Source organism: Berghia stephanieae, chromosome 7, assembly GCF_034508935.2.
Source record: "Berghia stephanieae isolate SIO BIC M18660-M18661 chromosome 7, UCSD_Bste_1.3, whole genome shotgun sequence".
In the NCBI taxonomy this organism is placed as follows: Eukaryota; Metazoa; Mollusca; class Gastropoda; order Nudibranchia; family Aeolidiidae; genus Berghia; species Berghia stephanieae.
The window spans coordinates 10,876,944-10,894,443 of record NC_088366.1 but is presented as its reverse complement, the minus strand read 5'-3'; the positions used below and the strand labels follow the sequence as shown (position 1 = coordinate 10,894,443).

At 36.6% G+C, this 17,500-nt stretch overlaps 2 protein-coding genes across 2 annotated transcripts in view; one reads left to right on the top strand and one right to left on the bottom strand.

The window, feature by feature from the left end:
- Positions 1 to 4,477, top strand: part of LOC144976453 (putative G-protein coupled receptor 139) — a 4,677-nt gene extending 200 nt beyond the window's left edge. Inside the window, exons 1-2 of the mRNA XM_078920744.1 lie at positions 1 to 541; positions 3,875 to 4,477. The exon at positions 1 to 541 is cut by the window's left edge and continues 200 nt beyond it. Of these exons, the coding sequence (XP_078776870.1) occupies positions 1 to 541; positions 3,875 to 4,450 (1,117 nt within the window). The 3' untranslated portion in view covers positions 4,451 to 4,477. The remainder of the gene's footprint in view (positions 542 to 3,874) is intronic.
- LOC144976677 (putative ATP-dependent RNA helicase DHX35) overlaps positions 1 to 17,500 on the bottom strand; it is a 129,142-nt gene that overhangs the window by 59,725 nt on the left and 51,917 nt on the right. The window lies entirely within an intron of this gene.

Sequence of the window (17,500 nt, the reverse complement as noted above, 5' to 3'; positions counted from 1 at the left end):
CATCCTCACGCTTCTGACCCTCCGTGACCCGGAATTGAAAAAAGCTCCTTATTCCTACCTCACGGCTCTGGCGATGGCCGATCTTTCAGCTCTGGTACTCGCTCTGAGCTGGTACATCACGCAGTTCCTGGACGGTTACATCAACAAGCAGAGCTACGAGTACTGCTGGTACATGGCCAATTGCTACTACCCGCTCATCAACCTCGCCTCGACCACGGGCATATTCATCATGACCACCATGACCATCGAGCGTTGCCTTTTCATCAAATTCCCGTTCTGGGTCCTGGCCCATAAAAGCAGGGTTCGATTCAAGATCGGCTGTGTGTTCATCGTCAGCTTCATCATAACGTTCCCCAGATTCCTGTGGTACCGTCCAGTGGCGGTCAACAACTCCACGGACATATACAGGATAGACCGCCATTGGCACGGTACCCAGACCGCCATGATAGTCACGTGGATCCACAGCGTGGTGCTACAGTGTCTACCCGTCGTCATTCTTATATTCCTCAACGCCTTTCTTATATACAAGTTCAGATTCGAGGTATTTTTAAGTAAATTTATTTTTATGTCATCTAATCATAATCCATGTCACTCGACCTGCACGTATTTGCAGGTCTGATAACCCAATTCCTTGAGCTTGAGCTTTTATATAGCGCAATATCCACTAAACGTGCTCAAATCGCTTTACAAGGGGTCCCTGACCAACAGCAACACGTAACACGTAGAACGAGAGATGACGCCTGTTAGGCGAAATTACAATTTTTTCGGACAAAGACAACGCTGTTAACGGCCAGGTACTAATTTTACACCTGAGTACGGTGAGAGAATGTGAGTAAATAGTCTTTTCCAAGGACTCAACTATGCGCCGAGCGAGGCTCGAACCCAGGACCTTCCGATCCGAAAGCGAGTGTCATACCACTAGACCACATAGCCGCACTTGTGGGCTCATTGCTGCCGCCTTACGGAAAATGACCGTACGTTTACTTATAATAAAGGCGACATACGGTCTTTTCCCTAAAGGCCGGCAGATTGTTGTAACGGAAGTCTCAAAACATGACGTCAAATCATCATCATCATCCGGGTTCCATCTCTTTCCAGAGGCCGGATGTCATGGCCTTCCATCCTTCACGGTCCATTGCGCCGTCCTGTAGCTTCCTTGATGCCATCTGTCCAGCATTTCCTTTGTCTTCCTCTTCCTCTCTTTCCTTCAATTCTTCCCTCCATTATCCTTTTTTCGAGACTATCATGTCTTCGCATATGTCCAAAACATGACGTCAAATAGTGTCCATTAAAACAATGTTAAACTAGGCCCATGAGCGGGTTCGGATGTCAGACCTGCATATATGTACACGTCGATGTCATTCCTTTGTCGTAAAGATCTGCTCTTTGCAAAAAGTAATTTGAATAAAATGTTTACTTGACTAAAAAGAGAAGGGGAAAAAACGGAGATGGGGGAGGGGGGGGGGAGGATTGGGACCGGGAGAGAGATTTGCATATATGCTATTCCACAGCCACCAACAGGGTACATACTAGCCGCATATAAGCCTCATATTATGGCGCTCTAGTTTGTAAGTATTTATCTCAAATTTTGGCAATGCTTGCTATCTTTTTCATAGGACGCTAGGCTATCGCAAAGTACTTCCACTAGATCTAACAAACACAGATATACAATTACAAATTAAGAAATTAAGGAGCATGAACCGCTGTAAGATAAAGATCTGAACAAGTGTGTATGAAAGCAAGAAAGAAAAATACAAGAAAAAAATCATCCCGAAACATCAGTCGACCTCGACTGGGGATCGAACCTCAGACCTTCTTATTACCCGTCAGACGATCTTATACAATTACAACTTGTTAGGCAACACACGTCTGAATTTTTTAAAAATATATATCGACCACACCCAGATTGATATCGGTCCCTCTGTTTCTGAGGCGAGTGCTCTAGCTACTGACCTATCGAGACCCCCATTATAGATCATAAACTATAATATATAGTAGATGTGACGTAGAGAATTCTCGAATATTTTTTTTTTTTTTTTACATTTTAGCCAGACAACTTTTACTTTCAATATCGGCCAATTTAGATACACAAAATGTGTCCTAAAACATTGTCCGAAATACCCTACAAACCTGAGACTTATTTTTTTTAAAAAAAATTAAAAAAAATTATATTACACCCTTTCGCATCGGTACCATAAAAGAATATAGATAATCCATCAAACAGGATGTCTGATGTAAACAGGAATCACCCATGTTGTCCATTGTGAGCAAATTGCGGGTTAATAATCTTTCCCAAGGAAAAAGACGAAAGTACCTGAAGCGGGGCTCGAACCCGGGACCTTAACCACTCGGCCACTATATTATGCTATAAATGAATAATAAAACGTGCTCGATCAGTTTTCTGTGGCGTAAAAACCGAATCAGTGTCAGACATTAGCATCATAGGGATGAATGTTCAATGTATTGGAAAGAGGAACATCATTCAGTCCTCATACTCATAATAACACATCCATATTCATGTATCGTTGGCGAAGTGGGCAGCGATTTCAGGCTCTCAAAACATGAACCTCGCATTTCGTATGCTAGTCGATCGCCAAGGTATTCTCATCCAAAGCGTCTGTTTTACGTCAAGCTTTGAGTTATCGAAGTGACTATTCTCACCCCCGGGATGCTAGTCTTCATAATAGTATAAAAAGTAGTCCACAATTGTTGTATGTTTAATCCAAAGGTTGTATTGCAGTAATTTGTTAAGTTTCTTGTCACAAGTTGCACAATTAAAGAAAAAAATCAATCAAATCCAAATCGCAAAAAGCAGGCGACGTTTTTTTTCGGTAATCCAATCGGCCGGGGGGGGGGGGGGGGGGGGGGGTGAGAATAGAGGCAGCCTTGAGTTATTTAAAGATCTGAACAAGTGTGTATGAAAGGTGCTGCAACTAAAACAATCGTTGTTATTATTTTTTATAAATATCTACAGATAGACAATCTATGTTAATTTAATTTGATTTGATGATGATGATGATGATGATGATGATGATGATGATGATGATATGACGACGACGATGATGATGATGATGATGATGATGATGATGATGGTGATGATGATGATGATAATGATGATGATGATGATGATGATGATGATGATGATGATGATGATGATGACGACGACGACGACGACGACGATGATGATGATGATGATGATGATGATGATGATGATGATGATGATGATGATGATGATGATGATGATGATGATGATGATGATGATGATGATGATGATGATGATGATGATGATGATGATGATGATGTGATGATGACTGATACGACTGACGACGACGACGATGACGATGATGATGATGATGATGATGATGATGATGATGATGATGATGATGATGATGATGATGGTGATGATGATGATGATGATGATGATGATGGTGATGATGCTGATAATGATGACGACGACGATGACGATGATGATGATGATGATGATGATGATGATGATGATGATGATGATGATGATGATGATGATGATGATGGTGATGATGATGATAATGATGAAGACGATGACTACGACGATGACGATGATGATGAGGAGGAGGAAGATGATGAGGTTGATAATGACAGTGATAATGATGATGATGATGATGATGACGTGACCCCGACGACGATGGTGTTGATGATGATGATGATGATGATGATGATGATGATGATGATGATGATGATGATGATGATGATGAGGATGATGATGATGATGAGGAAGATGATGAGGTTGATAATGATAATGATGATGAAGAAGATGACACTGACGACGACAACGACAACGACGAAGATTAGAAAATTACTGAACATATTTCCCAATTCACCAATCATTTAAAAATTATATCTTTTCTCTCTGTTCTTCCTTCCCACCCAGCACCGACGACGTTCGGAGCTCGGAATCAGCAGCACGATGTCCACAGTCTGGGGCCGGGAACAGACCAGGCTGACGTACACCTACAGCATCATCACAGGCGCCTTCATCGTACTCATCATGCCTTCTGCCTTCGCAGACGAAAACATTTCCAAAGCGCTCTTCGGCGCCAATCGCCAAGCGCCTCAGATCGTCATCCTACAGTTCGTCAGCAACTTCCTGGTCTACGTGAATCTGTCGCTGAATTTCCTCATGTACACATTCGTCAACATCAAATTCACGCGGGCTTTTAGAATGATGATGTTCCGGTGGCGCGTGCGCGCTCGCTCGATTCTATTCTGCTGCACGTTGGAAAGCAGACGGCGCGCCAGAATGAGGCACGAACAATTCAAGATGACGATGACCTCGGAGGAAAAAGTTCCTTTCAACAACAACAAAAACCCGAAGAGTAGCATACTCCGTCAGCAGTACCAGTTTCGACAATCTCTTTCCCGGAACGGCACAAGCTTTACGACTCTCTCGGACTTCAGGATAGATGTGACTTAGAGAAGAGAATTCTCGAATTTGTTGGTTTTGTTTTTGTTTTTTTGTTGTTGTTGTTGGGTTGTTTTTTTTTTGTTACAATTCAGACAGAAAACTTTTACTTTAAATATCGGCCAATTTAGATTTAGATACAGAAAAGTTGTCAACATTGTCCAAAATACCTCCCAAACCTGAGACTTCCTTAACCCTCTCCCTTACCACCTACAGCAAAATCGTCACATTGGTTACGACACAAAATTATAGGTACATTTTTTTTTGTTCTTATTCATATTTATTTTGTACATCACAATGATCTTTGTTTAATTAATAAGAACATATAGTTGATTTGTAGAGAGATTGTTTTGAGTTTTTAAAAAATCAATTTTTCTGCTGGGTAATCCTGCATGCCATTTTTGGGGTAAATACTGAACTTGGTTGGTAAGCAGAGAGTTAATCCACTCAATCCTAGAGATTTTTGCTACTTTTCAAAATTGGAAAAAATGTATTAAAAATGAGCACGTACACAGATAGTTTTATTCTACTACCGTTAACAAGTAAAATCTAAATACACTAACTTCGATACTACGCCTATAATTTATCTCAGAAAAACGTAATAAATAGGCATAGGGTAAAAGTAATCCGGGTAAACAACGGGTATAGTCGGTGTTAGGGTTGAGTGAGTTAAAGAGGTTTTAGACGTTTTGACAATTTTGGCAAAAAGTGGCGGCCATATCAATTGATTGATATTTAAGGTAAAAGTTTACTGTGGGGCTTTTTAAATATATTGTTGTTTTTTTTTTTTGTTTTTGTTTTTTTTTTTGGGGGGGGGGGGGGGTTGGGCCAAAATGAACAAAGACAATGGAATGTGTTGTGAAGGACTACCTACGAAAGAATTCGTATTGTGTACTGTGTTGATATCCCTTGCATAATAATCATTCATAATATACACATTTGCCGTTCTCTGAAATAAACACATTTGAAAAAATTTTAGCCAGGAAAACTATCCTTCAAATATCGGTCGATTAAAATCATTCTCATCTTGTTAAAAAAAAAAACAAAAAAAAACTTAAACCTGGAAATTGAAGAAGTCCCAAATTTGAGGGTTTTATTTATTTATTTATTTTTAATTTATTTTATTTTATTTTTTTTGTGTGTTTATTTTTTTGTTTTTGTTTTGTTTTTTTTTTAAGTTGAGGGTCATCTTTGAAGGATGAATTTTCAGGCTAAAATGTTTTAATGTCTTTTTTTCCAGAGTGAAGTACCTAGTTATAAAGGTATTGATGACAGAAATTTTACTGTAAAAATTGTAAATAATGAACAAACAATGTGCGGTTTGTTTGTTTGTTTTTTTTACACATTTTGTCCTGGAGACAAAATTAAAATGAGATAAATCTGAAATAAATTATAATGATGATTGCTGAAACACTTTTACGGCAACACAGAATAATTATGGTATGGGTGAAGACACAAACCAACGGGTCAAAAAAAGATAAAAATCTAAACCAAAGGATGATGATATCTCTACATAATAATATTTGGCTGTGTCTGATTTTTGTGAAGTTTTATTGTCCTGGTGACAACTTTTAACTAGATTTGACATACAATAATATGGCGTCTCATAACGCTATTAGCGAGTTAACGCTAACGTTCCCCGACCCTAAACGATCGACCAACGACGAGGAAGAAAACCCAGGATCTGTCCTCTGACGTTTAACTCACTCAATTCTACAGATTTTGGCTAGATACTTTTCAAAGGTAGAGGGGAAAAAATGTATTAAAAATGAGAATGCATATATATATAGTATGCGCTTTGCTAAGAAGCTCATAACACTGACATCCGGAAGTATAACGGACGAACACACAAAACTATGTGTAACCATGAGCGTATATAGTCTGGTTAATAAAGTTCAGTGAGAAAAACTCACAAACGCGGATGGCAAAATCTATCAACGAAGGCTTGAGTGATGTCATCTTCGAACTATCTATAGAGAGGTTTATTCAATTACCATTAACGCGTAAAAATTAAAAACATTAACTTTGACACTACGCCTATAATTTGTCTCAGAAAAAAAAATGTAATAATAAATAGGCAAGGGGTAAAAGTAACCCGGGTAAACTACGGATATAGATAGAATGCGCTTGGCCAAGGAGTTCACAACATTGCCATCCGGAAGTATAACGGACCAACACACAAACTCTGTGTAACCATGAACTTTTATAGTCTGGTTAACACAGTTTAGTGAGAACAACTCACAAACGCGGATGGCAAAAACAATAACAAAGGCCTGAGTGACGTCACCTGCATACTATCTATATATAGTCAGTGTTACTGTTAAGTGAGTTAAACTCTCGCACTGGGCGTCGCGTGGCGATGTCTGAGGACAGATCCTGGGTTTTCTTCTCTCGTCGTTGGTCGATCGTTTAGGTTCGAGGAGCGTAAGCGTTAACTCGCGAATGTGTCGTGGGTGTGACCTTAATGCTTTTAATGGAATTGAATGCTCAATATACAAATCGGAACCATGACGAAAGCCTTCATCGGGGGGGGGGGGGGGGGGGGGGGGGGCGTATTTCTTCAAAGACTTCAAAGTGACACATTAAGTAAGGAGCAGGCACTGGTGTAAGATAAAGATAAGGAATGAGATTAGCGGAAGAGCAGCGTCCCTTGATTGGACGTCACCCATAGTCTGTGACGTCACCGGCGGAAAAGTTGTTAGAGAGAGAACGTCATGTTGGTTGTGCGCATGGGTCAATCGTTCAGCGAGGACGAGAGACGCATGCGCACAACCAACATGACATTCTCTCTCTAATAACTTTTCCGCCGGTGACGTCAAAGACTATGGGTGACGTCCAATCAAGGGACGCTACTCTTCCGCTAATCTCATTCCCTATATGGAAAAAGTTTGTTTGAAATTGAAACGGTGTCAGGCAAAGCAAGAAAGAAAAATACAAGAAAAATAAAAACTTGAGGTATTTTTTCCTTCTTGTTTTGTATAGCACAAACGTGTACATATATGCAGGTCTGAAATCCGAATCCACTTGTGGGCCTACCTTTACATTGTTGTAAGGACAACACTTTGCGTCAGTTTTTTAGATGTCCATTACAACAATGGGCCCGTAAGGAATTGGGTTATCAGACCTGCAAATAAGTGCACGTCAACTGCCACTATTTCATACACACTTTTTCATATCTTTATCTGAAACTCAAAAAAAGAGTTGATATATAAATCATTTCCTTTAGATAGTATGCAGATGACGTCACTCAGGCCTTTGTTATTGTTTTTGCCATCCGCGTTTGTGAGTTGTTCTCACTACACTGTATTAACCAGACTGTAAATTCATGTACACACAGTTTTGTTTGGTCTCTTATACTGGATAAAGAAAGTTGAACTCTCGCAACCATTCTCTTAGATAGTATGCGCTTGGCTAAGAAGCTCATAACATTGCCATCCGGAAGTATAACGGACCAACACACAAAACTGTGTGTAATCATGAACTTTTATAGCCGGGGTTTAGTGAGAATCGCTCACAAACGCGGATGGCAAATTACAATAACAAAGGCTTGAGTGACGTCATCTTCGTTCTATCTATAGACACCTAGATAACCACGCCTCTCGGACAGTCGTCATACTGTAAACAATAGCAGTGGTTGGTAAACATAGCAGACTACACATGTTTTACTATAGAAGGCATGTGACTAAGTAAAAACCCTACTTTTCTACAGCTGGATCAATAGAACCAACACAGAAAACTATGTGTAAACTTAAAACGTTTATAATAATATGATTGAGAAAATTGTGATCTATCACAATGGCGGTAAACATTCATGATAAAGAGAGTCGATATTCACGTAGTTAACAACCACATGTTTAATAGTCGTACTCGGATGACAATATTTATATAATTATAATATATTATATTTATATATATTAGATAGATAGATGGCTTGGCAAGAGTCATAACATTGCCATCCGGAAGTATAACGGACCAACACACAAACTTGTGTAACCATGAACGTTTTATAGTTCTGGTTAATACGTTCTAGATGAGTAAACTCAAAGGGATGAAACATATAAAAAGTAGCTGAGTAGACGTATCATCGATACTATCTATATAGTAAAGATTAAAGTAGTAAGTAGAGTAGGTCTTATTTATTAATTATTATCTATTATATATACAATATAGTATTAAAATTAATCTTTATCGATATATTTGATCATAATTATATATATTAGTAGATAGTATGCTGTGTAAGATAGTATAAATGTTATAGAGAAGTAGTATAGACAATAAATATAGTGTAGTATCATGCGTTTTATTTGGTTAATCATTATGATGATTATTATATCATTATTATAGTTATTAGTATATTATTATTATTATTTATATTATATTAGTAGTAGTATATTTATATTATGTATATATTATATATTATTATTATTAATATTATTATTATTATTAATATTGTCATTATTATATCATTATTATTATCATCATTATTATCATCATTATTATTATTTTTTTTTTTTTTTTTGCAATATATAATAGGCCTACAGACGGTTGTTAATATTCCCCTTTATTTAACTAAATTTATATTTTTAAAAAAAAACAAATGAATGTAACTTTTTTTAAATAAATGAAATATAAGATATTGTTGAGTTTACGTCGTTGTCAAAGTGACGTCATTCATTACGATTCAGTCAGTCGGCGCAGGCAGTGTCTGTTGACGAGTGGAGGAAGAAGAAAATGAATGTTGTTGCTGTTGTTGCTGCTGTTGTTGTTTTGAAGCCATTCCATCTTCCTTATCTAGTTCTAATTTCGTCTAGAGGGGAAAGTAAAAAATTGTGGAACTGTTCCAAAAAATCATCAAAACATTTCGGCGTAATGAGCGTCCATGCCTAACCTAGCGCAGAGCTGCCAACTTGAAATTTCAAAAAGTCGTAGTAGTTTCCAAGGGAGAAAAAAAAAATGAAAGAAAAAGTCACCTTAAATAGCTTTAGAAATAAATAGTAATTAATTTGTCCTCAACATGATCCCCAAAAAAAACGCTCCAAAGTCTTGAATTTGAGTTCTAAGGAAATAAACTTTCCTTTTTTAAACAAGATTTTTGAGTCAAAGAATGGAATGTTGTTCTGTAGAGTTGGAGCTAAAAATTCGTATTTTTACGATATTTTCGGAGAACTAGGCAGGTCTTGCCAGTGTTGGCATCATAATAATAATAATTTAGTTTTCAAGAATTCAAACTCTCTCAACCCCCCACCCGCCAGTTCCCCCCCCCCCCCCCCCCCCTCCCCCCCCCCTCCCCCTCCCGCCCCCTCCCCCACCCCCCCCTCCCCCTCCCCCTCCCCCTCCGCCAATCCCCTTTTCTCCTTCTCTCGCTCATCATCTTCTCCATTCCACCCCCCACCCTCTCTCCCACCCGTCCACCCCCCCCCCCTCACCCCCCACCATCACCCCCCTCCCTCTCCCCCCGACCCCCTCCCCCACCTCTCTCTCTCTCTCTTCCTCTCTCCTCCTCTCTCTCTTCCCTCCCCCCCCCTCCCCTCCTATCCTCCTCCTCACTCTTCATCTCTTCTCATCTTCATCTCTCACCTCTCTCTCTCTATCTATCTATCTATCTATCATCATCATCTTCTCTCTGTCTCTCTCATCTCTTCTATCTTTTTTCTCTCTCTCTCTCTCTCTCTCTCTCTCTCTCTCTCTCTCTCTCTCTCTCTCTCTCTCCCTCTCTCTCTCTCAACAGACGAAAAAATGACACGAGAAAACAAGCACAACGCCCACATCCCATAGACAAACACGCACACACACACGCACACACACACACGCAGACACACACACACACACACACACACACACAGTCTCTAGGCAACCAACCGTTTTAGCGCAAATGGAAAATAATATAATAAAACTACAATCGATGCGTTTTTGTCCTTTCTTCGTTTTCAATCATAAATATCACGACTAATGGAATTAATGTCATGTCAACGGTCAGCGTTCTTTTCTCAGACGTGCCAACAATACAATATATTATCGTAATTGGCACGAGCGAGAAGAAAGCAGAACGCTGATTGCATTGCCCATGACTCGTGTATAACTATAACAATCACTTTCTCAGCGTATAACTATAACTATAACAATCACTTTCTCAGCGTATAACTATAACAATCACTTTCTCAGCGTATAACTATAACTATAACAATCACTTTCTCAGCGTATAACTATAACAATCACTTTCACGTATAACTAATACATCCTTTCTCAGCGTATAACTATAACAATCACTTTCTCAGCGTATAACTATAACAATCACTTTTTCAGAAAGGAGAAAATATTTATTGAAAATAATGTTTATGTTCAGCTTTTTTCTTTTTTGGTTTGACTTTTTTTTTTAATTTTTGGTTTGTTTTGTTTTTGTTTTTTTATTATTTGTCTTTTGTTTTGTTTTTTGTTTGTTTGTTTGTTTTGTTTTGGGTTGTTGTTTTTTTTTGTTTTTTTTTTTATTTGTTTTATTTTAATTTGATTTTTGTTTTGCTTTTCTATTTTTTTTTTGGTTGTTTTAATTATTTTTTGGTGGAAAGGGATTGTTTGGTATGTGTTTTGTTTTTTGTTTTTTTTTCTTTGTTGTTGTTTTGTTTGCTTGTTTTTTTTTTTTCCTGATGCTTGTTGCTAAATACTAATGTAGTTAGTTTTGTATTCGTGTTTGTGTTTTGTTTTTTGTTGTTTGGTTTTTTGTTTTTTTTTTGTTTGCCTTTGTTTGTTTCATGTGTTATTTTTCTTTTTAATTGTTTTGTTTTGTTTTCTTTTGCTATGTTTTTTAATGGGTTTTTTTTTTTTTTTTTTTTTTTTTTTTTTTTGCTAATTGTTTCCTTTATATATATTTTTTGTATTCTAGTCGGTCAAACAAGTTTGTTTATCATTTACAACCGGATACGGAAAGCACGTTAACATCGTGACACACACACACACACACAAACACACACACACACACAAACACACACACACACACACAAACACATTATTATATTTATTATAAATTTAATATATATATCATAGGGAATGAGATTAGCGGAGAGTAGCGTCCTTGATTGGACCCACCCATAGTTTGCAGCGGAAAGTTATTTGAGAGAGAACGTCATGTTGGTTTTGCGCATGTTCTCTGTCGAGAGAGAGGGAGGAGAGAGAGAGAAGAGAGAGAGAAGAGTGAGAGAGTGATGATAATATAAATAGATTGATCCATCGACAGATAGATATATATACAGATAGATAGTACATATGAAAATATCGTATTTATTTGGAAAGGGACAAGTCCGAAACGTCGTTTGTTTTGTGTTGTTGTTCCCTTATATAATATATGAGTCACATTTACTCCCTTTATTTTTCTCTCCATTTTATTTTTATTGACTCATTTTGGCACCTCTAGTTCTTTGCTTTCTACTCGCAAACAGCTACAAGCTCCTACCATGGAGAACTTTTCAGTCTGACCTAATTACATAAAGAGGGCAAATTGGAGAAAATGAAAAACAAGAAAACCATTAGATATATAGGTACAAAAATGGTCGGTTATCATCATCATCATCATCATCATCATCATCATCATCATCATCATCATCATCATCATCATCATCATCATCATCATCATTACATATTATATATAATAATAATAATAATAATAATAATAATAATAATAATAATAATAATAATAATTATATTATTATTATTATTATTATTATTATTATTATTATATTATTATTATATATTATTATTATTATTATATTATTATTATTATATTATTGTTATTAATAATAATAATAATAATAATAATAATAATAATAATAATAATAATAATAATAAAATAATAATAATAATAATAATAATAATAATAATAATAATAATAATAATAATAATAATATTTCTCGTTCATATTATAAACTTTTAAGTTTTCACATAGTTTTCTGAGTCTGTGTTTGTTCTATTAATTTAATCAAGCGGTAGAACAGTGGGTATTTTACCTAGTCACATACCATCGATAGTAACTCAGGTGTAGTTTGTTGCTATGTTTACCAAACACTGCCATTGTTTACATTATGACGACTGTCCGAGAGGCGTGGTTATCCAATAGGAAAAGATTTATATATCAAGTTTGGTTTTTTTGGGGTTTTTTTTTTTTTGAGTCTCAGATAAAGATATGAAAAAGTGTGTATGAAATAGTGGCAGACGGCGTGCGCTTATTTGCAGGTCTGATAACCCAATTCCTTATGGGCTCATTGTTGTAATGGACACATCCAAAAAAAGGACGCAAAATGTTGTCGATTACAACCATTGTTAAGGTAGGCATATATAATTGTTGATTCTGAAGCGTTTTCCTGAAAGATACGATGTAAAAATGTCCACGATACTGGTGGAGTTCATCTTGGCTAAGAAGCTCATAACATTGCCATCCGGAAGTATAACGGACCAACATACAAAACTGTGTGTATCCATGAACTTTTATAGTCTAGTCGATACAGTTTAATGAGAATTACTCATAAACGCGGATGGCAAACAACAATAACAAAGACCCTAGTAGATAGTATGCGCTTGGCTAAGAAGCTCATAACATTGCCATCCGGAAGTATAACGGACCAACATACAAAACTGTGTATCCATGATCGTTTCTCGTCAGGTTAATACAGTTTAGTGAGAATTACTCATAAACGCGGATGGCAAAAAACAACAACAAAGACCTGAGTGACGTCAACTTCGAACTATCTATAAGTTAACGATGGCGACTGACTGGTGGAGTCCTTGGCTGGACGATAGACAAACACGACCCTGACAAGTGCTCAGAAAACATTAAGCATTCCATGACATGTTGTATTTTGTATTGTGTTGTAATATTTCATATGATATGAATTTATATTTTGATAACGTTTTAACCATTAACCCATTGCATTTCAGTTTTCCAACATGTATACTCTGTCGTCGTAATAGGGTTCATCAACAGTCGTGACGTCACTTCCCTCGTAGTCACGCATAGTGACTGGTTCTAAATTATCGTGGCGGACGCCATTATCTCCATCACCGCCCTTATGAAATACTTCTCCGTCGAGCATAGAAGTTGAATATACAGAGGAGAAAAACATTATAAATCTGATCATGTTTTGATTTTTAAACAATCGGATCACATGACACGTGAAAAAGTTCTAGCCAGCATGAAGAATAAAAAGTACCGAATTTATTTTTTGTTCAGAATCAAGCTGCTCGTTGCTGGGCGGACGTGACATCAGACTATTGTGGCCGTTAACAGCTTTGGGACATAATTTAGTGGGTAATTAATGCTCTATATAAACGCTCAATTATGGGGGTGTCTTGTTTTTGTTTGTTTATTTTTGTTTTTGTTTTTGTTTTTTTTTCTTTTCCTTTTTTTTAAATTGTTTCTTTTTTTTTATTTTTACATTATATATTATATGACCGATATATTAAAATATAAATGATATTTCATGACTCTCTACTCATAAAGTGTTAAACCCGAGAGGGGTCATTATAGGGAATGAGATTAGCGGAAGAGTAGCGTCCCTTGATTGGACGTCACCCATAGTCTGTGACGTCACCGACGGACAAGTTATTAGAGAGAGAACGTCATGTTGGCTCGCTCAGCGAGGACGAGAGACGCATGCGCACAACCAACATGACGTTCTCTCTCTAATAACTTTTCCGCCGGTGACGTCACAGACTATGGGTGACGTCCAATCAAGGGACGCTACTCTTCCGCTAATCTCATTCCCTATAGATAGAATGCGCTTGGCCAAGGAGTTAACAACATTGCCATCCGGAAGTATAACGGACCAACACACAAACTCTGTGTAACCATGAACTTTTATAGTCTGGTTAATACAGTTTAGTGAGAACAACTCACAAACGCGGATGGCAAAAACAATAACAATGGCCCGAGTGACGTCATCTGCATACTATCTATAGATAGAATGCGCTTGGCCAAGGAGTTCACAACATTGCCATCCGAAGTATAACGGACCAACACACAAACTCTGTGTAACCATGAACTTTTATAGTCTGGTTAATACAGTTTAGTGAGAACAACTCACAAACGCGGATGGCAAAAAAGATACCAAAGGCCTGAGTGACGTCATCTGCATACTATCTATAAGTTCTCCATTACCGAGTTAAGCAAATGTTTCCAAGCCAAAGGTAAAAAATATTATGTATACATGAATTATTATTATTATTATTATATTATTAATTATTATTATATTATTATTATTATTATTATATTATATTATATATCATCATCATCATCATCATCATCATTATTATTATTATTATTATTATTATTATTATTATTATTATTATTATTATTATTATTATTATTATTATTATTATTATTATTATTATTGTGCGATATAATGTTTGATGAACTCCCCCCCCCTCCCCCCCCCCCCCCCGCCTCCCTGGCCGATAGATGTAATGTAATGTAATGTAATGGGAAATTTATATAGCGCCATTATCCAATTTACAATGCTCATTAGCGCTTTCATCATCCATCGTGGCTTGTACTCTTGAGCACGTTGTCGGTCAGCTGTCTCCACGAATGACGATCCTCTGCGGTGCGCATGAAATCTGTGTTGCTTTTAAAATCACATTTGGCCATTCTTAGGTTATTTTCATAAGTCATTCTTTGTCTTCCTCTAGTTCTCTTTCCTTCGATCATCCCAGATGTTACAAACTTTTCTATAGCGCCTTACAATGGCAATAACAAATTATATGTAAACAAATTAATAAATATATATACACACACACACTTCACACACACACACACACACATATATATATATATATATATATATATATATATATATATATATATATATATATATATATATATATATATATATATATATACAACGATTCATTTGATAGGTAAATCTAAATAACTCAGTTTTCAGTGATTTTTTAACTCACTCAATCCTAGAGTCTTTTGCTACTTTTCAAAATTGGACAAAAAAATGTATCAAAAATGAGCATGTACATAGATAGTTTTATTCAACTACCATTAACATTTAAAAACTAAAAACATAAGCTTTGATACTACGCCTATAATGTGTCTCATAAACATGTAATAAATAAGCATGGGGTAAAAGTAACCCCGTGTAAACTACGGATGTAGTCGGTGTTAAGGTTGAGTGAGTTAAAGGTATCAAAGATCTGACAGTTCCTTGTATAAGTAGTCAATGAACTCCATATAGCTAGAGTAGAAAAAGCAAACAGATCGTTCAGAGAAAATAAATATTTCAATAAATCTCCTCGTCACCGTCTGTTTAGGGTGGGTCGATTTAAGCGGTGAGCACAGCGATTAGGCAACGCGATCTATATATAAAATAAAAGGAAATTAACGACGGTTGTGTTTGAATAAGTGTGGCATATAAGCGGAGTGTGTGATTATCCAGTATGCGATTAAGCGGAAGGATCTATACTTGTAGGATAAAGAGTTGAACGAATGTGTATGAAAGGTGCCAGACAAAGCAAGAAAGAAAAATACAAGAAACTACGGAGCGATTATTATAGAAAAAAAATCTGTTTTTCGGGAATGTGTAACGTAAAAGCTGAGTGTGCGATTAACCAATGTGCGATTAAGCGGAGTGAACAGTACAAGAAAAAAACACATCCCTAAAAATCAGTCGACTTCAACTGGGGATCGAACCTCAGACCTTCTGATTACCGGTCAGACGTGCTACCATTACCTGTGATGAATATAGGTATTAAAATTGTCCCAACTATCGAGAGTCTCTATGGTGAAATGGTAGCACGTCTGACCGGTAATCAGATTGTCTGAGGTTCGATCCCCAGACGAGGTCGGCTGATTTTTTGGGATGGCTTTACTTCTTCTAATTTTCTATCTTGCTTTGTCTGGCACCTTTCATACACACTCGTTCAAATCTTTACCTGATCTATACTTGATAATGTGTTAAGTTTGTAAAATGAACTTGATTTAATTCATGAGAATATCGAGTGACATTGACAGACTGAAGATGTAAACGTTGCTGCTCGAAGCTCGAAGAAATAAATAATAATGTGAAATTGAATGTAAGCTTCAATTTAATATACGAAAACAGATGAAAATGGACTTTTCGGGTTTCCCCTTTATCACTTACTGTGGTTGGTGTTTCATTCATCCTGTTTTGTTGATAAAGGGGAAACACGTAACGTCCATTTTATCTGTTTTCGTATATCATTAAATTGAAGCCTACATTCAATTTTACATTGCTATTTAAGACTGACGATGAACTCAAAAACTCAAAATATTTGATGTGATAAATGACAGCGAAAAATGATTGTTTTGTTTTTTGTTTTTTTTTTTATTTTGTTTTTGTTTTTGTTTTTGTTTTTTTTTGGGGGGGGGGGGGGGGGGGGGGGGAGATTTTTTAAAAATCCTGAACTAAATAAGAATTCGAGAATATTTTTTTTTTTGGAGAATTATCTACAGTATTATTGATATCAGATATGGCGAATATATTTTAATATGATATTGAATGTATCGTTTTCAATAAATGGAGTCAATATGTCATCATCAGTACTATTGTGATAATTATCATTATTAATATTATCAGCATCATCATTATCATCGTCATCATCATCATCTTCATCATCATCATTATCATCATCACCATCGTCATCACCACCACCATCATCATCATCAACATCATAATCATAATCATAATCATCATCATCATCATCATCACCATCATCATCATCATCATCATCATAATCATCACATCATCATCATCACCATAGATATTGTAACAGTGGAGAGATAACGAAATCGTGCCGATCGACGAAAACGAGAGAAAAAAAGCCCGGATCTAGCCTGTTATGTCACATCTCGTCGCCCAATACGCGATCTCTTTACGTACACGAGATCTCTTAACGTATACGAGATCTCTTAACGTACACGAGTTCTCTTTACCTACACGAGTTCTCTTTACCTACACGAGATCTCTTTACGTACACGAGATCTCTTAACGTACACAAGATCTCTTTACGTACACGAGATCTCTTAACGTACACGAGATCTCTTAACGTACA